Source organism: Pezoporus occidentalis, unplaced genomic scaffold (assembly GCF_034315485.1).
Source record: "Pezoporus occidentalis ecotype Australia unplaced genomic scaffold, CSIRO_AGI_Poc_V1 ctg312, whole genome shotgun sequence".
In the NCBI taxonomy this organism is placed as follows: Eukaryota; Metazoa; Chordata; class Aves; order Psittaciformes; family Psittacidae; genus Pezoporus; species Pezoporus occidentalis.
Window position 1 is genome coordinate 239,874 of NW_026915073.1, and position 22,523 is coordinate 262,396.

At 49.6% G+C, this 22,523-nt stretch overlaps 2 protein-coding genes and 1 long non-coding RNA gene across 4 annotated transcripts; all 3 read right to left on the reverse strand.

Annotated features, from left to right (window-relative positions):
• Nucleotides 1-469: 469 nt before the first annotated feature.
• Nucleotides 470-2,758, reverse strand: CDK5R1 (cyclin dependent kinase 5 regulatory subunit 1). 2 transcript variants are annotated; one of them, XR_009966574.1, is made up of 3 exons: nt 1,789-2,758; nt 1,200-1,354; nt 470-1,099 (listed from the first exon to the last, which is right to left on the reverse strand). XR_009966574.1 is itself a non-coding variant. In XM_062628273.1 (2 exons), exons 1-2 carry the CDS (start codon nt 2,676-2,678, stop codon nt 1,291-1,293), a joined length of 954 nt encoding a protein of 317 aa, XP_062484257.1. In that variant the 5' UTR covers nt 2,679-2,758; the 3' UTR covers nt 470-1,290. The 2 variants fall into 2 exon arrangements, 1 of the variants encoding a protein (XP_062484257.1); XM_062628273.1 differs by having other exon boundaries at nt 470-1,354.
• A 1,461-nt stretch (nt 2,759-4,219) lies between these two features.
• On the reverse strand, nt 4,220-22,247 carry PSMD11 (proteasome 26S subunit, non-ATPase 11). The gene is made up of 14 exons (XM_062628243.1): nt 22,092-22,247; nt 20,027-20,128; nt 15,420-15,544; nt 13,247-13,318; nt 12,723-12,780; nt 11,502-11,696; nt 10,862-11,006; nt 10,589-10,649; nt 8,891-8,953; nt 8,188-8,313; nt 7,658-7,693; nt 6,476-6,527; nt 5,645-5,787; nt 4,220-5,566 (listed from the first exon to the last, which is right to left on the reverse strand). The coding sequence occupies exons 1-13, from the start codon at nt 22,180-22,182 to the stop codon at nt 5,645-5,647; spliced, it is 1,269 nt and encodes a 422-aa protein (XP_062484227.1). The 5' UTR covers nt 22,183-22,247; the 3' UTR covers nt 4,220-5,566.
• On the reverse strand, nt 16,904-18,033 carry LOC134168498 (uncharacterized). Its single transcript, XR_009966573.1, has 2 exons — nt 17,219-18,033; nt 16,904-17,185 (listed from the first exon to the last, which is right to left on the reverse strand). It is a non-coding gene; the product is annotated as an uncharacterized LOC134168498 (long non-coding RNA).
• Nucleotides 22,248-22,523: the final 276 nt, after the last annotated feature.

Consider the following 22,523-nt stretch of genomic DNA (forward strand, 5'->3'; position numbering starts at 1 on the left):
ATAAATTACTATGTCCAAATTGAACTTTGATTTGCAGCCGGGGGTGATGATGCAATGAACCCTTTTTTTTAATTGATGTTTTAATGTGTAAAAGAGAAAAAAACAGAAAAAAAACAAACCTCATGGACCTCAGGCTCTTTTTACATCATTTGCTGTAATAAATAAAGCAGCCCCATGAGCTGCATCCCGCTCTGGCGCTGCCAGTGTCGCGGCAGCTCGGCTGCACAATGGGAAGTGGAGTTTTGGTGTCCTGATAACCTGACTGTTCCCCTCTGGTGTGCTGAAGGCACCTCCTCACCTGCACCTCCAGCAGCCCCCAGCCAAGGGGTGACCCCAGCACCAAGAACACGATAAAACCCGTGTTAAAACCAGCCTTAAATCCCACTTCCATCACCACAAATCCCATTCCCCCCGCCAGCAGTGGTGCGCTGGAGCTGAGCACTGCAGGAACGACTCGGCTACGACGCGCTGTCGTGTAATGGATGGTCAGTGCATTTTTATTTAATCAGCACAGTACAAAAATAAATAAAAATAAGGGGAGGGGATTAAATTACAGGCACACTGAGCCCCATGACACAGGCGGTCAGGTTATAAACCACACATACGTACAAACGCACTATACACACACATACGAAATGAGACAAATATAAATTAAGAAGTAACAAGAACCCACCAATTTGGTCAACAAAGAGCTACAGAAGAGATTGCACTAAAATAAAACAACCTGGACGTACACATGTATCATTAGCGGGGTCCCACTGTACAGCGATGGAGAGCTTTGAGTGAGGAGTCAAAGAGATGGCACGGTGCTGCTCCTGCTCGCTTGCCACTGCAGCGCCCCATGGAGCAGAACAGAACAAGACGGGTGCAGATGGAGAAGAAAAGGAAAATCAAACCCAAAAGGAGTTGTCAGTCCCCATCGGGGAGCAGCAGCACGGGGCTGTGCTTTGTGCCTGGGGTTGGTTACAGCCATCGCTCAGGAAGGGCTTTTCTTCTGATTATTATTATTTTTAATGTGTTTTTTTTTCCTTTTTGTGTTTTTTTTCTTTTTTTTTTTTTTTTAAGACACAAAATGCTCCTGTTCGCATGCGCAATACCACTGGCAAAGCAACAATGAAAGAATAAAGAAGGGGGGTGTTTTTTCATGTGTCCCCTCCCCGCAGGTTAGTAGTTTGTTGGGTTTTTTGTTGTGAAAGTACCTCGGGTAGCAGCATGTGGCTCTCTCCTTGCACACTCAAGTAGATCCTTAGCACAATACTCATGATCAGTGCACGATGGGGACGAGACGGTTCACATTGAGCTCACGGAACAGTTGCGGTGATTCCCCCCGGCCCTGCTCGGGAATTTCGAGTCTCTTCAAAGAAAATAAATAGGGGGAGGGGGGGCCGGGCCCGCCGCTGTCCCGTTCCCGGGAGTCCCGCTCGGCCCCGTCAGCCTCCGGCGGAGCCTTTAGAGCAATTTCCTTTTTTTAATTATTATTTTTGTTTTCCTTTTTTCTCCTTTTTTTTCCCTCGTTTCCCCCTCCCGGGTCTTTGTCTTGGGGATGCGGCCGCCGGAGCCCCGCTCCGCTCCGCCAGCCCCGGGGGGAAAAGTGGGGGTGTCGGTGGGGGGGTTCCCCCCTCAATCAGCGGGATGGAGAAAGGGGCGACACTTGGCGGAGGCTGCGGAGTCTCCCGCTCCCCCCAACCCAGGGTCGGGCCCATGAAGCGGCGGCAGTTCCCGCCGCCCCCCTCCATCCCGCCGGGACAAGCCCCGGGGAGCGGGGCCAGGGCCCGGGCGGGCGCTCACCGGTCGAGGCCGATGAGGAGCCGGCCCTTCTCCTCGGAGCCGCTCTCCTTCTTGAGGTCGGCGAAGACCTGGGTGAAGAAGTGCGGGTCGGCGTTGACCTGCAGCATCTTGGGGCTCATGAGGTCGATGATGGAGAGGCAGCGGTCCCAGAAGGCCTCCTTACAGCTCTCCACCAGGAAGGGCTTCAGCGGGTAGGAGATCTCGTTGCCCATGTAGGAGTAGGACAGGTACAGGCAGGTGAGCAGCACCGCCTGCAGTTCGTGGTCGCTGCCCACCTCGGCAGAGATGACATCCCGGCAGAGCATGTAGAGGAAGACCACGTTGGCCGGCGTGATGAAGCCCTGGTCCTGCCATCCCTGCAGCAGCAGCGAGCGGTCCACGGAGCGCAGCCACAGCACGGGGTCAGTGGGAGAGAGGTGCTTCAGCCGGTAGCAGCGGCGGCAGAGGAACTCGCCGAGGCAGCGCAGCAGCTCGCTGGTGGACGCCTGCACCACGACCCGGCGCGGGGTGGCGGCGGCGGCGGCGGGCGCGGTTGGCGGAGCCTTTTGCGCCGAGGCGAGGGCGGCGGCGGCGGCGGCGGGGGGCGGCGGGGGGGCGAAGGTGGCGAGGTTGGCGCAGGAGAGCGACTTCTTCAGGTTCTCGTTGTTGAGGTGGGTCACGTTGCTCTGGTAGCCGCCGTTGGGCTGCACCTTCTTGGAGCTCTTCTTCTTGGCGGAGACGGCGGCGATGCGCTTCCACGGCAGCACGGAGATCAGGGAATGCCGCTTCAGGCCCTTCTCCTTCGCGTTCTTGCTGTTCTGCACCGCCGTGTAGTGCCCCACCGTGGCCGCCCCCTCCTCGAACAGCGGGGCCTTCCGGTAGCTCGGCGACAGCGATAGCACCGTGCCCATGGCGCCGGCCGCCCGGCGGGCCCCGCCGCCCGCCCCGGCCCCGGCCCCGGCCCCGGCCCCGTCGCGGCCCCGCGCGCGCTGCCCGCTCCGCCGCCGCCGCTCAGCGCCTCGCCCCGCCCCTCCGCGCGCGCTCCTGCCGGCGCAGTGCGCGCCCCCGCCGTCCCGCCCCGCGCCGCCACGTGCGCCCGCCGCGCCGGCGGGGAAGGGGCGGGCAAGTCCCATCCGCACGCCCCGCAGGCCACGCCCCCCCCGGCTCTCCGCACTGAACGGCGGCAGTCCCACCCCCAGACCACGCCCCAAGCGCATCCCTAAATGGAAATGGCCCCGCCCAAGAGGCACAGGCCCCGCCCCCCGGGCGGCCCCGCGGTCCGGTGCCGGGTCCCAGCCGGGAGGAGCCCTCCCGGTGCCGCCGGTGCGGGCCCGGCCCGGGGGAAATGATGAAAAAACAGCGAAGGATTCACACAAAACCGGAAATAAAACCTGAAACCCCCGCGCGGCAGCGCCCGTGCCCGCCCCAGCTCTGGCCGGGGCCCAGCGCCCGCACCGCCGCCTCCGCTGCGGCGTTTCAAAGGCTGGGACCGGGTTCAGGGAAAGCGCCGCCGGGCCCCGAGGGCCGCAGCTCAGCCCCGCTCCCGCTCGGCAGCACCGGAGCCCCCGCAGCGACCCCCCGAGACCTCTCTGGCCCGGGCGCAGTGCAGCCGCTGGAGGCCGCAGGGCTTCAGCACCCGCCGCGGCGGGAGGAGCGGGGCCAGTGCTGCTGCAGCGGCAACGGAACGGGGCAAAGCCTCACCCGGACCCCGCCTGCTCGGGGCTCGGCCGAAACCGGGCCCGTCTGTAACCCCTCCCTGCACGGAAGCCACTGACGCCGCTAACGCGCAGCCGCCGGTCCCCTCCCCACGGAGCAAAGGCTTCAAAACCCCCAAACCTCCCATTTCCTCCAGCCACAACCGCAGCCCCCCGGGGTAAGGGGTGTCCCCAGAGGCACCGGTGGGCCCAGCCCACCATGAACTTGGGGTTTAGTAAAGAAAACCTCAAATTGGGCCCAAGCTCTGCAGAAACTGCTGCTTCTACCAGGGCTGCTGCTGAGCCAGGCCAGGCACTCAGAGCCATGCAGTGACAACCAGGGGAGTCCCTGATCCATCTTCTCCTCCCATCCCAAATTCAGACCTTGCACTTGGCCTTGTTGAACCCCATGAGATTCATACGGTCCCACCACTCCAGCTTGTCCAGGTCCCTCTGCATCCCAGCCTTGCCTCCACTGTGTCAATCATACCACAAAGCTATAATAATAATAATAATTCATAACTTCATTTATAATAATACACCTTAATCCTGTAACTGTACTTGCTGTGCCAGGAAGAGGTCCCAGCCCATGAATGTGCTGCTTAAAACACGGTCCCTCACATACCACGTCTCAAACACCATCCCCAGATGCTGTCCCCGTGAGCTCCAGCCTGGTTCCCATGCCCTTCCCTACATGCAGAGGGATCAGCACGGAAGGGGCCCCTTTCCTGCCTCCGCTGAAGACAGGAGACAGAAGCTTGAAAAAAAACGTATTTTATTGGAACTCATCTGAACATCAGATATACCTGGTGCTGGTTAGCAAGAACCGTTTGTACATTTGATATTGATGGTGCCAAAAACCCAAACAGCGACCGACGGGATGAGATGGAAATGAAACACAGAATAAAATCATAAAATGAGATGACAGAGAGGTTAAAATGTGAACAGAAAAGCATAAAAAGAATCAGCCAGTCTAAAGAGTGAAGGCAAAACAGCTCCTGCCAGGACAGAACCCTTGTACAAAACAGGGGGCTTGTAAGAAAAACGTGGAGAGGGACAGTGGGAGGGAGATGGGAGATGAGCAGGGCAGAGCCGTGGAAGCTTACACTGCCCAAATGGCATTGAACCCAGCTCAAACCTCACTGGACAGTGTCACATGCTGCAGAACGCCCTGCTCCACCCCACCTCCCGACCCTGGCTCCTCATGGGCGCTGCTCTGGGACATTCCAACTTGTCTCCCATCGGCTGTTGGGAACGTAAGAGCCCCAGCAGCAGCAGAGGTACAATGGGAGGCTGATGGGTACCAGGGTCTGGCTCCTGGAGGGAGAGGAAGCCTTGGGAACGCTGTGCTCCTGCTCTTCCTACCAGTGCAGGTGGGGTGAAGGATAAACACGGACACTCTAGTCTAGTCTAAACAGGAGCATGCAAACCAGGCCTCAGGGAGGAGCGCTGGCTCCTGCAGCACAACCCAGCCTTGGTGTCTGGAGAGGGCTGGGGCTGGCGCAGCACAGCAGCAGCTCCACAGCACAGTCCTTGGGCACAGAAGCCATTGGGCACATCCCTGCAGAGCTGCTTTTGAGGGGATCGGAGGCCTTCAGGATTCAAAAACAAACCACCAGTCTGTACATTTTGGGTCTTTTTTGGTTCAGTACAAATGGAATCAACTTGGCTGTTACACACTGCAAGTCTCAACTTTGAGAGCAGAGAGAGGGAGAGATGAAACAAACTTGTTTTGGGCACCTACTGGTAACAAAACTTTGTCCCTGCTTAACTCTCTGCCATCCCTCAGGAAGTGGAAAGCACATGTTTAGGTAGTGTAAGCCTTTTTCCTTTTATTTAGAATACCCTCTTTGTTTAAACAATATTCCCCCCCCAGATACAAAGTTCGGCCAGTAAAGATTACATGGGAACTGGAACACGCATCATATGGATACAGGATGCACTGGATGAGGAAGTTTAAAAACTTTCCAAGCGAAAAGTAGAACAAAAAGAAAAAAAAAAAAAAAAGAAAAAAAGGAAAAAAAAATAAATCCAAGTCTCCTAACATTTCCCAAAGGTTTCACTCTCCTGTCACACACACGCTCCACATGACAGCAAATTCAGCTCTGCAAAGAGAAAACAGAGCCATGTCAATGCAGAGGACATGCAGCGAGGCTCGAGGATGCAGCTCTGCCCCCACTCACCTATGTTAGCTTCTTGGCTTTGTTGTAGAGCGAATCCACTACTTTACTCATGTTCTGAATAGTCTCGAGGGCAGCTTCGTACGTTTTGTCTACAGGGGGTTCGTCAAAGATGATGAGGACTCCCTCGCCTTGGTCAAGGATGCCTGCAGGCACAACGCTGCAGTTATCCCCATGCATCACAGCTTCCACACAGCAGGAACGCAGGGATCTGCCCAGCCAACAGCCCTGGCTGGGTTTTGGCTGCACTGCATTAGCTGCAGCTTCCCCAGAGAAATGAAATCATCCCAGAGAGGAGCATGACAAGACACACAGGAAATGCTTCTGCCTTGTGCCTGCACATTCCCCAACAGCCACCGTACCTGTGCCCAGAGGTTGGCTCAGACCTTTGATAAGACCTATTACCTTTGATAATTACACTATTTCCAGGTGCCAGATGGGCCCCACGGCTGAATTCCACAATTCTCAACCTGCTCGCTAACCAATGTGCTTCCTTCAGCCACAGGTCTTGCTTAGCCAGAGCCAGAGGGGTTACTAAACTGACACTAGGGACAGTGCAAACATAAGCAGAGGCATTTCTGGTAAGTCTCGAGCTCAACAAACCCATAGAGTGATAGGAGCAGCCTTCATGATAAGAGTAACAGATAAACCCACCACTCTCTACTCTTCCCACAGTTAACTTGCATGTCCCCCATCTGAAGCAGAGCAGAGCTGCCTGAGGAAGACACATGGGCCTCAGAGGTGCAGTGATAAGGAGGAGTCTATCCTCAGCTGGCTTACACACAGCCTGGCTGTGGGCAGTGAGGCAGTCAGGACTGAAGAATGCAGACTCACCATGAAATTTCTTGTCCAAGATCATTTGTGACAGCTTCCTTTCTACCTCAGCCTGAAATTGAAGCAGAAACATTAAAAGTCTCCCCAAACTATATAAAATAAATGTGAATTTCACTACGCCACACTCAACAGCCCTGGTGGCATATAAGCACTACCTAATACCACCTATTTTATCCCTGAACATGGTGTCAGGACAGGTCTCTCTTTGCATGTTGCTTTGATAATACCATATGCTTTAGATGACAGAGAAAATTAAGCAGCAGCTTTTAACGACAAGAGGACCAGGATGTCTTGCCCCCTGCTACACAGAAGAGGATGCATCTGCCATCTCATCCAGACACTCATAGGGGATGTGGAGCATTCTCACTTGGTTCAGCAAATATTTAGTCAAGTGTTGGCCAAGCTTCATTTATGCCACTCAGTAGCAGGGTGACCCCCTGCCCACGCCTCACTGCAGGAGGGGGTGCTGGTTCTGCAGGTAAACTGCTGTCCAGCTTTTACTCAAGCTGTGTTAGACACCAAGGGCAAGCCTAGGGAAAGACTGCACAGAGAAAGAAGGAAGACAGATGACGTAACAACCATAAGGGCAAAGCTTGGCATACTTCCACACCTCTGGCCTTAATGCCAACATGGGACAACAGCATTTTAGGATACAACAGGCTGGGCCTACAGTGGCTTTTCCTAAAACTTAATCTGGTTGGGATTATCTGTAAAGCAGTTATTGCAATAGTCAGTGTGACACAGGCGTCCCTAATGAAACTGCAGAGGGATTAGCTGGATCCTGTGTTTTAGGGGTCTAAGAAAGATTCCTCTGGGTGCACTCATCAGGATTAAATGCAGGTCAGCAGGGAAAACTCAGCTGGCCACAACAGGAGCTGTTACTACAGCAGAGGAAAGTCTGCCTCCAGTAAAAAGCAAGCACTAACACCAGGAGTAAAACCCACATGAAGGAAGGTGAGGTTACAGCTAGTAACAAGTCCACTGCAGAGGAAGCCAGTCTGATGCCTGCTGGGGACTGTCTATGTTAAAGTTCAGTTTCCAAGAGTGGTATTTGCCTGTGAATGCTGTGGAGCTGATCTGTCAGACTTAGTAGCCTACATTTATTTCCCTGGGGCAACTGGATCTGACCTCAATTCCTTTGCCCTCTTAAGATGTACCACCGATTTCTAGTGATGTTCTTACCTTTGACAGCTTGATGAGGCTGGATATGTGTTCAATCTATAAGAGAGACCAACAGAGTTAAGTAAATCTTTAGCTGCATTTTTGACACACAATATCTACTATGGGGCTCTTCCATCTCCAATGGCTTTGCAGCTTAATGTTCTTCAGCTTTCACATCCAATTTTAACTGAAGGTGGACTAGACACCTAAACCCATTTCACTCTGAAACATGAAATAACAGGTTTTCTCCAAGATTACTGCAGCTTTACCCACGCCATGTGAGAACCCTGAAAAGCCAAACTCTGTCCACCTTCAGCATGGAGGGCGGACACTAAGTGAAACAGGTGGAAAGGGCAATCACTCCAAAACGTGGGTTTCCAAAGTTCCCCTCAGCTCTCTATCATTTTCAGGCTAAACATGATGAACCCTGAGCTCTGGAACTGCTGAGTCGCTCCCACGTAAGAAGTGTTCTGTATGGGGACAAGTCCCTCACCCACCAGCAGCAGGGGACAGAGGTGCCAGTGTGTTGCTGTGCTTGCTGGAACGTTTACCTGTACTCTGGAGAAGGGTTCGATGACTCTGATCAGGTTCTGTTCCAATAAGTTATCGTAGAGCTTAGCCAAGTGAGTGTTAATGATGGGGTCGTCCCTGAGCTCCACCTTATAGTCTGTCAGAGCCTGCAGAAAACACAATGGGATCAAATAACTGACGTAGCAACAGGTCTCCTGTCCCTAAGGTCCTCTAAGTCTGAAACAGTCTTCTCTCCCTACCCAGCAAAGTATCAGTGGTTAATCCAATCCATAACTTAGCTAAAAGGCCAGGTCACAACAGCCTGGCAGCCTTTCAAGCATCTTTCATCTTTACACTGCTGAAGCTTAGCAAGAGAATCTCTTGGTTTCCACTCAGGAGGCAGGATTGTTTCCTGACATGGGAATCCCCTCCCTTATTTCTGTGGTATTCTTGCTGAAGCCAGAAAAAAAAAAAAAAAGTAGGAAAATGCACATCCCAGTGAACAGCACCAAAAGCTGTTTCTTTTTTTTTTAAAAAAAAAAGGGGAAAACCCCCTAGTTTACAGCCAGCTATTACTCCCCATGCTGCAAAAACCAACCCGGTTAACTATGGTGGGGCATGTGTTGATGCACTGTTGCTTTCTTTGAATGTCTTCATGGTTTTCTGCTGTGGAATGTAATGGCTCCTACCACTCTCCAAACCTGGCATTTCCAGGCAGGCCCCATTCTCTGTCTCCTGACTCACCTTTTCAAAATCAGCCAGTGATCGGTTCTTGCTGGCCTGTGCCACACATTTTAGTGCTTCTGTCTGCAGAGAAAGAAAATGAGAGGTTATTTTCCTGGGTTCTCCTCTCAGTGTTATTATGCCAACTGTGCAGTATATTGTAAACGTGCTTAAGCAGCAAAATGGGAATGTTCCTCTTGCTACAAAGCCATGTCAGTATGACTTCCACAAAGGCAGAGTAAGAACAGCTGCTCGTAAGGAGAACATGCAGAGCAGCTGCAGGACACAGCATGAAATCAGCTCCACAGAAACAAAGACCTTGAGCTGTGCAAGGTTTGGGAACACCAGCTGCAGCTCCTATCAGGTTGCAGGTTGGGAGCAAGTTTGATCCAGTTCTGCAGGAAAGTGAACATTCTGGCACTTGCTTAATGAACATGGCCATTTTCAGCTCATAAGCTGTGTGTCTCCTTCAGCATGTCCCAAGTCCCCTGCTGAGAAGCAGGGGCATGGCAGAAGTCCTCTGGACACCCTACTGTGGACAGCATCAGAAAGTGTTTCTTGTCTACTCCACAGCTGCTCAAACAAAGCAAGACTCAGCCACAATCAATCTGCCATATTTATACTGAACAGAACAGCAGCATCTCTAGAAGAACAGTGTCCAAGTGGTGAGAGGCACAAGCTCACGAGACAAGCAGGACAGCCCAGTGGCTGTGGTGCATCAGGCCCAGGCTTCTGCTACCATCTCTCCCAGCAAGCTGCCCCAAGGCTGCCCACTTTGCCTCTGCTCCCCCAGCTCCATTTCCACAGCTGCTGCAGGAACTTGCCGTCAGTGCTGAATCAGGAGGCCAGGGCAGGGACCAGCTGAGATTTCCTGTACAGCACTGCCCTTGTGCTCTGAAAAGATGCCTCCAACCCAGCTGCCACCTGGGGGAAGCAGGTGAAGCAGGACCAGAGCTGCCCTACATGATCTAGCAGGGATAAACGCAGGGATATGCCCACTCCAGACTCTTTTCTAGCACATATGCTCACCGACCTCCTCTACTAAAGAGCTTCCCCCATCCTCTGTGAAGTAGATGAGTATCAGCTTCTGCGTCAAAGTAAATAACCGTCTGGGCAAAGCCACTGAGGGCATCAGTGTGTAAGCCTGGCTCAGACCCTGGCACGCTTGGCTTTTGGCCCTGTACTTACGTAAGTATCCCTGGATTTAATACGGAGACAGCTTCACAGACTGGCAAGTTAACATGTTAGAATAAACACTTGATTCAACATCTCCCCAGCTGCTTGGCTTCCACCTTGCAGTCATCTAGGTCTCAAGCTGCTCAACTATGCTGCTATGAATGGGTTTTCAGGACTTGCTACAACACAAGTAAAAACAATGAGTAACTTGGATTTAAATCCATCAGCTCCATGGCTGCAGAGCTGGTGAGGGTTGAGACATGAGTACCTCAGGGCATTAGGCATTTAGTACTTCATGAAGAAAGCAGGGAAGATTAAAACAGAAAACTAAGTGAGCAGGCCAGGTTGTGAGAATCACTGTATTCCCTCTGAAGGCAGATGACTTCTGGTAATTACTCCTGGTAATTTAATCAGTTCTGGTTCTTATTCAGGACACTCAGAAGCAAAGGGTATTTTGGTATGAAAAGACCAATGTTTCTGGCAAACAGCACGGCATCATATTCTCAGAGATAATAGGAAGATAGAGAGATGAAGTTTCTATACCTGTCTTCCTGCATACCGCAGAGCGAGCTTCCCACTCACTAATGCTTGTACATCTTCTGGGCTAGAAAGGGGATGGAAGAGAGCACTTATTCAACAACACAGCTTTAACCTAAGGGTGTCTCCAAAATTCCCGACTGACAGCAAATTACTACAATTCAAGTAACATTGTACCAGAAGCACTGATTAGGTCATAAAGACAATTACAGTCATAAGCAAAAAGCCTTTCCCATTTAAATGTAAGAAGTATTCTTCACAGAACCATTTGCCACGTACATGTTTAGCATGATTTTGCACAGCAACATGTATTTGAGTGCAGTGATGGCTTTTGGGTTGTCAATTGAATCATATCCCTCAAACGCCTCATAAAAATATGAATAAGCTGTTTTCCAGTCTTTCTCTTCTGCTGCATGGATAATACCTGTAGAGAAGAACAAAAAGGCAGGCATCAGAGTTAATTCTGAATGTGCAGAAAAAGACAGAACAATTTGGATGCCCAGTGCTTTATCTGGTACTTCAGTAGAGGGAATCTTTGCTTCTGTGCTTCCCTCTATCTTATCTCTACCAGGAGAACATCTATGCCCTCTCTTAAGGGGACAGTTGAGAGCACTCCAGGTAAGTGCCTGCAAATTAGGTCAGAAACAACATTACAGTTGTACTAACACAGTGTACTGTGAATGCTCAGGGAGATTATGGACCTTCTGTCACTGCACACTTTCAAGAACAGGCTGAAAAAACATTTGTCAGGAAGAATGTAATTACAGCTGATCCTGCCCAGAGGCAGCTGGGCAGACTTGTGGGTATTCAGGTCCCACCAAGCATCATTTTCTATGATTCACTCAGGAAAGAACAAATATCAGTCAACCAATGCATCACGATGAGGCCCAGAACTTCCCCTCATCCTGAAAAGCTTTACCTGACTGCATGTCTAACGCTGCTTGCAGCTTGGGTGGACAGTAGATTGCGTTGGCTGTGGTTCGTGCAGAGGTTAAGGCTGCTCTTGCTTTTGGCAGATTGCTCAGGGCATGGTAAGTCTTACTTTCTAGCAGCTGCACTTCCACCAGCAATGCCTTGTCATCCATCTTTTTCAATTCCCGAAGAAGCTGAGAGCCTAGCAGTGGGAAAGAACAAGATTACCTTTATGATCTGCTCTGCATCAACAACTACACAAACCAAGTCTTTCCAGATGACACCCTTCTTCCCCCACAGCAGGGCAGGCTTTCAGGAAGTGAGGCTGTCCTATGGCAGGCCTTCACAGCTCCCTGTGCTGTACTCCCATCATCCAAGTGATTAATTTACTGAAGCACAGCTTTGGAGTGTGGAGTCTGATCAGTTTAAACCCGAGTTCATGACACATCTGTATGCAAAGCAATTCTAACTTGATAGTTAATTCTGTGCACTTCACATAACTTGATATTCAGATCAGATCCAAGTCACCCACAGGACTCTGGATACAACACACTCTTGTCACCACAGTGTTTAAGAAGTTACAGGGGGCTGGTGAGATGGGTGAACACTTCTGTCCATGTCAGTGCACCCACCCACGTACTGAGCTGGCAGAGCAGCCTGTACAAGACAGCTTAAACCTCATCTTACAATATTACAGTCATGTGCAAAATGAGCGTCTAAACAACACCAAAGGGAGCTGGGACATAGAACTGACCTGCTTCACTCTGCCTTGCAGCAGAACAGGAGAGTTAGTTACCCCATCTCAGGTGGTGCAGAAGCAAATTCTTGAAGCCCTTACACTGCTGCACAAGAGCTTGTCTAATTACATCCTTAGAGGTTTGCCATTTCCTGGCATTACTACTGCTTTTACTGTGTATTTGGGCAAAACTCTCTGACCACAGCATTGTACTATGTATGTTCCAGCAGGAGCCAAACTGATGGCATTTAGCAGGATACAGCTCATCTCTGCTTCCACAATTATTGGAAATGAACAAATGCTGAGAATAAAAATATGTCTAAAAGCTGTTATCATCAAGCTATAGCAAAACGTGGCAGAACAGGTACAGTTCTGAAAAATCAATGCCCAAGTCCTACAAAACTGAAGAGGCACGACGCATTATTTCCCTTGTCAGCCTCAAGACTAACCTCAAAGCCAAGATCTACTACCACCACCTAGTGGAAGACTCACCTAGTTGCAGTGCTTCTTGGTACCTCTTGGTATCGAAGTACAAAGAGACCAGCCTCGCCTGGAGAACAGAAAAGGAACTGCTGTGAGGGAAGCCAAAGAGAGGTAGCACAGATTTATTTTGTAAAACGAAACTTCATATTCTTATCTCACAGACTTCACTAAATTCGTTTGTGTTCATTAAATTATATGGTCCAGTTCTGCAAGATCTACCATTTGTAAGATCAGCCAGTCTAAAGACAACGGGTAAAATCCTGCCTCTTCAAGAAGAGTCACTAACTTTAACACTTATCATAGAACAATAGAATGGTTTGGGTTCAAAGGGACCTTAAGATTAACCAGTTCCAACCCCCTGCCATGGGACACCTCACCCTAGGCAGGTTGCTCAAGGCCCCATCCAGCCTGGCCTTATAATCCATCCATTACACGTACAAAGACCTAGACAACACACTACAAGTTTTACAGGTATTAAATGTGATAAAGGGAAAACCCTATTACACAGGTTTGGGATCCACAATGCAACATACCTCCAGAGCCTGACGTAGGAAAGTCCTCTTCTCTGATTTGGCCCATTCAATACACTCTAAACACAGGTCAACCTTAAAGGGAGCAGAAAGAAATGTGTAAAGCCTTCTGCTGCCCCTCTTTAAAACAGCAGTATGCTTCAATAATTTCCTACAAAGCAACAGAAATACAACAAAGCCTGAATCTCCACAATGTAGTTTAAGGAAGCAAAATCATTCCTTGCTCAAATGCTGTACCAGCCCGGGCTGGCAGCCTTCAGCATTAGTGCTACCCAAAATGCCTCTTTCAATACAGCAGGGTAAGTGTGGTTTTGTAGTTCATCACTGATGAGAACTGCAGTTCACCAGTGCAAGGTTAACACGCTTCTCACCAAAGACTCGCTGGTAACCACACATGGAACACTATAGCCTCAGGCTGCATTACATTGAAACCAGAGTTTAAACTCATAGAAATGTTGTGCAAAATGACACAGACCAGGTAAATTGTGCTGTGGATTTTCATATTCCATTTGCTAGATTAACTTCCTGCACTTCGTAGCAACATTCACGGTATGATACCACTTATATATTGCAAGAGGAAGTAAAGTTCAGAAAGCAAACTAAGGTTGAATTTAAGCTTTAGCAGTCACAAAACCCAACAGACCAGCTTTTTCAATTCCTTTTCTAACGCATCTGGCTTCCAATAACTTTTTCTGGCCACCACGGACAATCCTCCCACACTGGAATACAAAAATAAAAATTTGGCTTCCAAAGTTTCACCAGTAAAAATTACTGCTGAAATCCTAATAGCATTTCTGAGGCAGCTGTGTTTTTGTTGGAAATAAAAACATCTGGGTACATGAGAACTGATTCTGCCTTAGGGCAAGGGATGGACGGGAAGACTTTGAGGTCCCTTCCAGCATGTGTTGCTCCATTTCACTCAGCTGTAGAGAAAACTGTATTTTCAATTGCTCTACAAATAAAAGAAAATAAAGTGCACATGTTTTAGGGCTTAAATATGCCAGATCATGTGTGTCCTTTAGCAGTACTAAGCAACAGAGGTGCTGGGCTCCACTGTTTGCAGCAGAGTCAGGAGTCAGGAGCCAGTCAGCAAGTGACGCTGAATGTTTCATCCACTGCTTCAAAACAGAGTGAAGGCACCCAGTGGCTTCTCATGCTTTTAAGACTGTTGTGATTCTCTTGATGAATAAAGCAGTCATGTTCTCACTCCATTAGAAGAGGGTGTCAATTTAGTACTGGCCAGTAATATACAGTAAGTCATCCTGAGGTGCTAGGCTCAGGAATGCCTTTTCCCAGATCTCTGGATCACAGCTCTTTCTGGAACAGCTCTGTAGCTGCACCACATTGCAGGGCTTGTCAGCTGCTCAACACAGCTTATTAAATGGGGACACTTTATGAAAAGCCATTATGAAGTCTCAATTTATTGCACAGTGATAGCTGGAGCATTAGGAGCTGGAGAAAACTCTAATTTCATTGCTTTACTGGGCTCTTGAGAGTTGTCTTAACATACATCTCACTGAGGAAGCAGATGTCCCTCTGAACAGACATGGAAACAACTGAGGACTGCTTCATTAAGAACCTCACAGGTTAGGTGTCACAATTACTTGAGGTTTTGGGGTTGGCTTCAGAATATGCTTGAAAGCAAATAATTTTACTAACTTGGCCGTATTTCCCTCGCTGTTACTCCAAGTTCTTCTCCCACCATAAAAAGCCACCTTTTGAGACTGCATCCAAACACCATAATTTTTATGAAGTTACCTTTAGAAGAAGTGTGAAGTCATTTTCTCCCGATGTCTTCAGTGGTTCCCTTCTCACCTGCACATCCTACCCCACCTCCCTTAACCTCTTCCATTAAAAAAGAGGGGCAAAGATTCTGTCACCATTTACGGTAATCTCACACTACAAACTACTACTGATGTTGTGTACCTAACAGCAAGCAACACAAATCAAACTGCTCAGCGCAAGAGTTACTCCTAACCTGCAGCAGGATAAGGCTTGCAGACAAACATGATTATGAGTGAATTAAATTATCTAATGTTTTATTAATAGAATCTATCCAAATGCATTAAATGAATGTTTCCTGACATGAATAATTCTTCAGTGTGGAGCAAACTGGGTCAGATAATGGTGTTAGAGGCTTTTGAGGGACAGACTGCTGATGAAATTTAAATCTCACCTCCTGTCCTGTCGCTGCCTCCATATCAAGGAACAGATCAAGCAGGGATCGGACTAAGCGGGCAGCCTTTGCTTTGCTGATGGAGTTCAAGAAGGGTCGAACATACTTCAGGAGCCCTCCCAGCTCTGCGTACAGAAAATAAAATCATGAAACACAACCACACAGCCAAAAGTTCCATTTGACATGTCTATACACAGCAGTATTTATTAAACTGTTTGATTATTACATCAAACAGTTTATAAGCAGTCTTTCAACACATTTACAGGAAAAGAGCAACTGAGAGGTGAGTGCTGAGCTCCTGTCTCACCCGCACAGCACACATTTCCCGTTACTTCATTTCACCCAATTATAACACCATTTGTAACTACACTTGCCTCAGGCATGCTTTAAAAATGGGAGGAATCTGTTAAATGCTTTGAGATTTTTCTATAAAATGGAGTTTATAGCTTAAGTATGTTTTTACTGACTCACAGCATGATGTTTCACTCTGCCATACCAGCCAGCCCTAGAAAGTCCGATACACCCCGCGCGCTGCTGCTGAGCAAATGACAGTTCTTAACACTTCAACTACCCCCATCATCCTGTTAGATCTTACTTAACTAGATTGCTGTTTCTCCTACTCCCATTAGTAGCTTACAGTTACAAAACTAGACTCAAGCCTGCAAAGGAAAAGTCTTTCCTTATGAAGAAATACACTTAAAGTGTCATTCCTACAGAGCAGAGGAACGCAGCAGTCAACATCTTGGCAGTTTCAGGACTCCACATCCACGGGAGCAGAAGGGAGTTAGTTTTTGGAATCGCACAGCACAAGTTAGAAGTTTTCTCCTTCTCCAGCAGGTCAAGGGGGAAGATTGTCCCCCTCTGCTGCGCTGTGGGGAGAACCCCCCTGCAGGCTTATTGGGCTTGGAAGAGAAGCAGCCCTAAAGCTGGAGTTGCCCAGCTGGTTCTTGTGCTCTTCCCTGATGCAAGTAACACAAACACTTGAAAACGCTGCACTTAGCACAGGTAACAGGCTGACTTCTTATCAGGTCACAGCACCATATCCTTTATAGCTTTGAGCTCTGTAACTAAGAATTTGCCAGTTCTGTCTGACATCAAGGCAGAGAGACTCTCGATGAGATCTACCAACTCTCAACTACTGCGCGGTACAAACTCTTCCTACAGCACATCACTCCGCTACACCCGCTCCTCAGAATCAACCACATCATGTTTTTAGTGCCAAACACACTCTTCCATACAGGAAAGGAACTTTAGGAAAAGAAAAGCCCATACTGCAGTACTTCCCTTTCTGTTGACTTGCTCAACACTTGCCCAAGAATTCACTGGAAAACAGATCTGATGTCAACAGCTAGAATATATCTGTACATTTTGCAAACTACACATTTAGCCATGCAAGCTCCGAGTTCCACATTTAGCCATGCAAGCTCAAAGTTCCCATAGAAATTTCTCTTTCCCACCAATGTAACTGTCAACTATTTTTAGGATTCTTTTTTTTTTACTTGCTTGGTAAAGGGGTGTGATTGACAGCTCTGGAGAAGTGACGAGCAGCAGCCCTGCTGCTCACCCTTAGAGAAAGTGCTTCCACAGCTAACATGCCATGTACCCGAATTCCTGCTCCAAGTTTTTCCAATCCTATTGTTTAAAGCTATGCTATCAAAATCTAGAACTGTCCTAAAAAACATAACTAATTTACAAGTTCAACCCTTTATCTCTACCAAGCAGATGATAAAGAGGCCATTTGTATTACTACTGTTGTTAAATAAAGCCTGTAGATCAATAGAGGTTAGTCCTCTAAAAACTACACGTTCATTTCCCACTCTTGGCCAGTCAGTTTTAACTTTCAAACCCCACCAAAGTGCAGCTGATTTTCTCCCAGATCCCTTCATCTCTGAGCAGTTATCACTTGAAAACAGCCAATGAGCCACTGCATCACTTTGAATCCATCAAAGAAATTCCACTCGCTAAAACTAAACCACATGCAGCAAGAGCTACAATGAGGGGATCTGCTTCATTTGGGCCAGAAACTGCTCAGTCTTGGTCATTTCCTTGTGAGGTTGAGCAGCAATGGATTCACTCCCATTGGATCTGAGCTCTGTGTGTCTGCCTGGAGCTAGCATCTTTGGGAAGGGCTGTACCTGCTGAAGATGCTGATGCCCCTGACTGCTCCTCACTCCTATAGCCTGCTTCGTCCTAGAAAGCACACAGAAAGGAAAGGTGACAGTCTTTCCCACATCTCTGAGCTGTGGTACCCTCTTTCTTCATCCCACATCCTCACCACGTGTCTCCAGAAAGCAGAACCTGGTCATCCCACTCCAATCTACACACACACAACTGGCTTCATTGCGTTGTCAAATTCCTTTTCTTCAGCATATTGTTGATCTGCATCTTAGTGCTTCCTTTAATAGATTACAAGCACATTTCACATTTGCTCCTTCATAAACCTGGATTTGATGAATTAACATTGACATTTTCAATTATTTAGCCTTCCCCTTAAAAAAAAAAAAAAAAAATCTATTAGCTAGCCATGAGAATACACTGAAGGTCTTTACACTCATGTAAGACTTTGGCTTAATCTCAAAACTATTTCAAGTTCTGCAACAGTAACAACTCTTCTCTGGGGGCACATCCACACATTTACTTGAAGAGATACTTCTGTTGATTTCCCCTTTTTAGCCCAAACACACTCATCTTTCCTGGTGCAGGAGTAAAGCCAAATTTAGTTATCTCTACAGAAACAAACATGAGAGTGCAAAGGGCACCTGTACAGCACAGACGCCTATTACTGAGTTAAAGGACCTCAATTCAATTAATATTCAATTAGAGAAATTGGCACTTGTACAGCAAGCTTCATTTGCTCCAAATTCTAACTGCAGGAAGAGATGAACTGTGTGCTTGAAGGGCTTATTTTTCTCCACTGACTATAAAAGCAGCTCACAGTAGGAAATCAAACGTGGACATCTATAGTTAGGTGAGATGAAATAGCACCTCTGTTTCCAGCACTAATCTAAGTGCAAGTAATCTACTTCGTCACAGGCTCTGTTCAACTGCAAATTGCAAGGAGATCAGTGTCCAGAATGCTCAAACACATGCAGACACGGGCAGATGAATGGCCAAGTCAAAATGGGTATTTACAAAGACAGCAGGACACCACGTGTGCATTTCAGAAGAAAGATAAAACTAAGATCTTGATCAGTGGGTATCAGAGACCTCACACTGCTCTCCGTGAAGTACTCCAACATTAGTTCTCATCACCCAGCTGAACTTCAGATTGATTAAACCTTCTGCTGCTTGTTTTCCTCAACCAGTTTCAGACTGTTAAAAGCATATATGCTTCACTTCACATTCCGAATCATTGTTGAGCACGGTTAGAAAACATCAGGGCTATACTATGGCAAACTGCCTGCCATGGACAGACACACTTTGTACAGATGTGGTGTATCAGCTGCTATAGCGCTCGAGGTGAAAGGTGCTGCAGAAAAGGCCAGAATATTCCCCAGCAAAAGAAACAAAACCAACCTGAGAAGTACAGGAGAACACACACACTGCCCTGAGCCTTCCAGGAAACAGGAGACATGAACAGATTCCAATAAAAAAAAAATGTGGAATAGGGAACTCTACTCCATTTCTGTCCTTTCATACATTCACAAACAGGACTGTTGAGTCTTGCTCCCATGTACAGCTGGGCAAGGAGGTAATGCTTCAGTAGATAAATCACAGAATCACAGAGTTGTCTGGGTTGGAAAGGACCTTACAGCTCCTCCAGTTTCAACCCCCTGCCACAGGCAGGGACACCTTCCACTGGAGCAGCTTGCTCCAAGCCCCTGTGTCCAACCTGGCCTTGAAAACTGCCAGGGATGGGGCAGCCACAGCTTCTCTGGGCACCCTGTGCCAGCGCCTCAGCACCCTCACAGGGAAAAGCTTCTGCCTAAGAGCTCATCGCAGTCTCCCCTCTGGCAGGTTAAAGCCATTGCCCTTGTCCTGTCCCTACAGACCCTTGTCCAAAGCCCCTCTCCAGGTTTCCTGTAGCTCCTTTAGGCCCTGGAGCTGCTCTAAGGTCTCCCCTTCAGAAGCCTTCTCTTCTCCAGGCTGAACCAGCCCAGCTCTCTCAGCCTGGCTCCAGAGCAGAGCTGCTCCAGCCCTCGCAGCAGCTCCGTGCCCTCCTCTGGACTTGCTCCAGCAGCTCCACATCACTCTGGTGCTGTTGCCCCAGAGCTGGATCAGGACTGCACGGGAGCCTCACATCAATTCAATCAAGAAGCAAGCTGCTGGTGAGTAAGGACGTTTTGGGACAAACCTTCCAATTTGAAACACGGCCTTGAAAAACTTCTCATCTCAAACATAACTTAACAAAACTTTATCCACCTGTATTAAAATGGCCACACATTAAAGAATCAGGAACTACACTGCCCAATGCATCAGCAATCTTTTGGAATACCAGGACAAGTAACATGCAATTAGTATTTTATGTTGTTTATCTAGTCCTGTCTCCAAGGGAACATTCCCTGCCAAAACCTGCTTTTATTTCCATCTCATCAAATAAGGAGACTACATTAATCCAAATGTATGTGTCTCTCACCCATTACCTCAGTTACTTATTTCACGCTCACCTTCTGCCTGCCCAGTCTTGGCCAGAAGCGAGCCCAGCTCCAGGATGCTCTGCTCCTTGACTTGCACCGCTTCTTCATCATTCTCCTGGACATCACGTTTCACTAGGAAAAGAGTTGAGAAGCTACCTTTAATGCTGTTTCAGTTAGAGGACAATCATTACTCCTCAGCCCATGGAAAGGCACCAGCAAAAGTAACTTACAACAGGCTACAGTGAGATCTGGAAAGCAGATTATGTGGAAAGTTTAAAGGTGTAACTCCAAGTGCTTCATCTGTACTGCACAAAAGCTTTAATCCAGCTGACAGATACAGCTGCAAGCTCCAACCTGAATATAACTTAAGTTTTGAAGTATTCTCATTAAGCTTGTCCAGCTATTCAAGTTTCATTTTAAAAGCATCACCACGGAACAGACTGTCCCTGCTGAAGGCACAAAACCCAGTGGAAGAAATGCAATGGAATTTCCAGGGCTGGGTGTGCTGGTTTGGCCATTCCTTATGTTTCTGCTTTGCGTACCAAGGTGTGATCCCGTGGTGCAAATGCAGCACAAGAACAGCATCGGCTCTGTGAGCAGGGTGAGTCTGCTCCTCGCTCAGGAGCAGATCGTGTGTTACAACTGCGGCAGGAGGCAGCACTCCTTCCCACACTGAACTCCAACGATCTGATCAGCACTGTGTACCAACATGAGTAACTGCCTCTGAAGTACACAGAAGGCCCAAATGACATACAGCAGCACCAAACCTGTGTTTACACAACAGGATTTTCATGTAAGTCAGCCACAAAACAACACTTTCTTCCCTGCCACCTACTACCACGGAAAAATTCATCTCCACTATCCAACCTGTACACAAACAACGCCCAACTGCTGCCCTGCTCTGCAAAGGGAGCTGGGATCCTCTGAGCAGCCCCCGAGTGCAGGCTGCAGCTTTCAGCCCCCGTAACCAAACACGAGGTGTCAACAGCAAAATAACTTTGCTCTCAAGAGAAGCACCCCAGCACTGGGGGGTTCTCGGGCCTGCTCCAACTCACATCGTCCAGCAGCACAAGCTGATTCACTCCTGAGCCTGACTGGTTATAGGTGTGTTGACAGGCTCAAGAACATCAACTACTAATTAAGCAGCCAAACACCGAGAGGGGTGAGCAACTTGCACGGACCATGCAAGGTGTAGCACAGACATTAGGAAACACTCATTTGCCCACTGCAGCGGGGTGACAGCAGGTCACAGCACCTTTTCAGCAAAGTCACCACGTTAGGAGAAGCAAGAATTACTCTTTCAAGCATCAGTTTCAAACACAGCCCCTCTCCCTGCCCTGTACACACTGATAATGTCCACAACGTGCCTACAAACCACTTGACAGCACCAACATCTTGGCACCACTGAATGTCCGAGACAGCCCAACAAGGTGACTGATGTCAACAGCATCGGTCTTGAAACAAGCACAGGTTAAAACTCCAGACACAGCCCAACAGAAACTCCCCAAAACTTCCTGCAGGGCGCCGAGAAGGTAATTTAAATACCGGGTGAATTTTAGCGTTACCAGAGCGAATATCGCTCCCAGCAGAGCCTTCTCCTCCTCCAGCACGCTGAGGGCCCGCCGCAAACCCCAGACGCTGGCACACAACCCGAGAAGCAAAGAGCCGGCACCGGCGATCTCCTGCCTGCACCGCTCCGCCGCAGCCCCGGTACCCGCCGCTCCCCGGGTCTCAGGGCAGACAAGCCCACACACCGCTGCGCCGGGGACACACCGCGCTCAACGGGGAGCAGAAGCCGGCCCGAGCCGCGGGGCTCCGCTGACAGGCTCCGGGCTCGGCCGTCCGCTCCACCCGGCAGCTCCTGGACCGGGGAGCCCCCACCGGCGGCGGGCAGCGGCCCGGCCCCGTGGTGCGAGTGCAGGCCCCGCGTCGGTGGAGCGCGCTGGGCCAGGCCGGTGCCGGTGGAGCCGGGCCCAGGCCTCGCTCCCGTCCGGCTCGCACGGTGAGTCAGCAGCCGGCAGCAGCGGCGGGCAGCAGGAAGCGGCTGGCGGGCGGTGGCGGCGGGCGGCGGGGCAGCAGCGGCGGCGGCGCTCACCTATGGAGTGCAGGATGCCGATGGAGGCCTCGCGGTCGGTGGAGAGCAGGGACTGGGCGCGCTGGAACTCCAGCACCGCCGCTGCCGCCATCTTACCGCTCCCTCACTCCCTCCTCAGCGCCACACCGGAAGCAGCCAGAGAGAAGAAGCCGCTTCCGGGGAAGGGTTCCGAGGCATGACGGGAGTTGTAGTCCCGGCGGCGGAGAGCTCGGGACGGAGGGGGCGTGGCCATGCGATGAATGGGCGTGGCCTCTGATGGGGCGTGGCCGGGGAGCCCCCGGCGCGGTTTGGGCAGATCCCGAGCCCCGGGGCCCCGCTGAGCCGCGGGGAGGGGGGGCGTCCCACCAGGACACCGGCACCCGGGTCCGAACTCCCCCACGCGGCGCCGGAGGGGGCTGCAGTGAATGCTCCCCCCCCGCCGCTGCGGGACCC

What these genes read in the sequence shown, in the direction of transcription:
- CDK5R1 (XM_062628273.1), bottom strand. Translation starts at nt 2,678, where the DNA reads ATGGGCACGGTGCTATCGCTGTCGCCGAGCTACCGGAAGGCCCCGCTG. An exon ending in CTCCTCATCGGCCTCGACCG is followed by an intron (nt 1,355 to 1,788) that starts GTGAGCGCCCGC and finishes TTTTCTTTGAAG; the next exon opens with AGACTCGAAATTCCCGAGCA.
- PSMD11 (XM_062628243.1), bottom strand. Translation starts at nt 22,182, where the DNA reads ATGGCGGCAGCGGCGGTGCTGGAGTTCCAGCGCGCCCAGTCCCTGCTC. An exon ending in TCCTACGTCAGGCTCTGGAG is followed by an intron (nt 12,781 to 13,246) that starts GTATGTTGCATT and finishes TCTGTTCTCCAG; the next exon opens with GCGAGGCTGGTCTCTTTGTA. An exon ending in TGCGGTATGCAGGAAGACAG is followed by an intron (nt 8,954 to 10,588) that starts GTATAGAAACTT and finishes CTTTCTCTGCAG; the next exon opens with ACAGAAGCACTAAAATGTGT.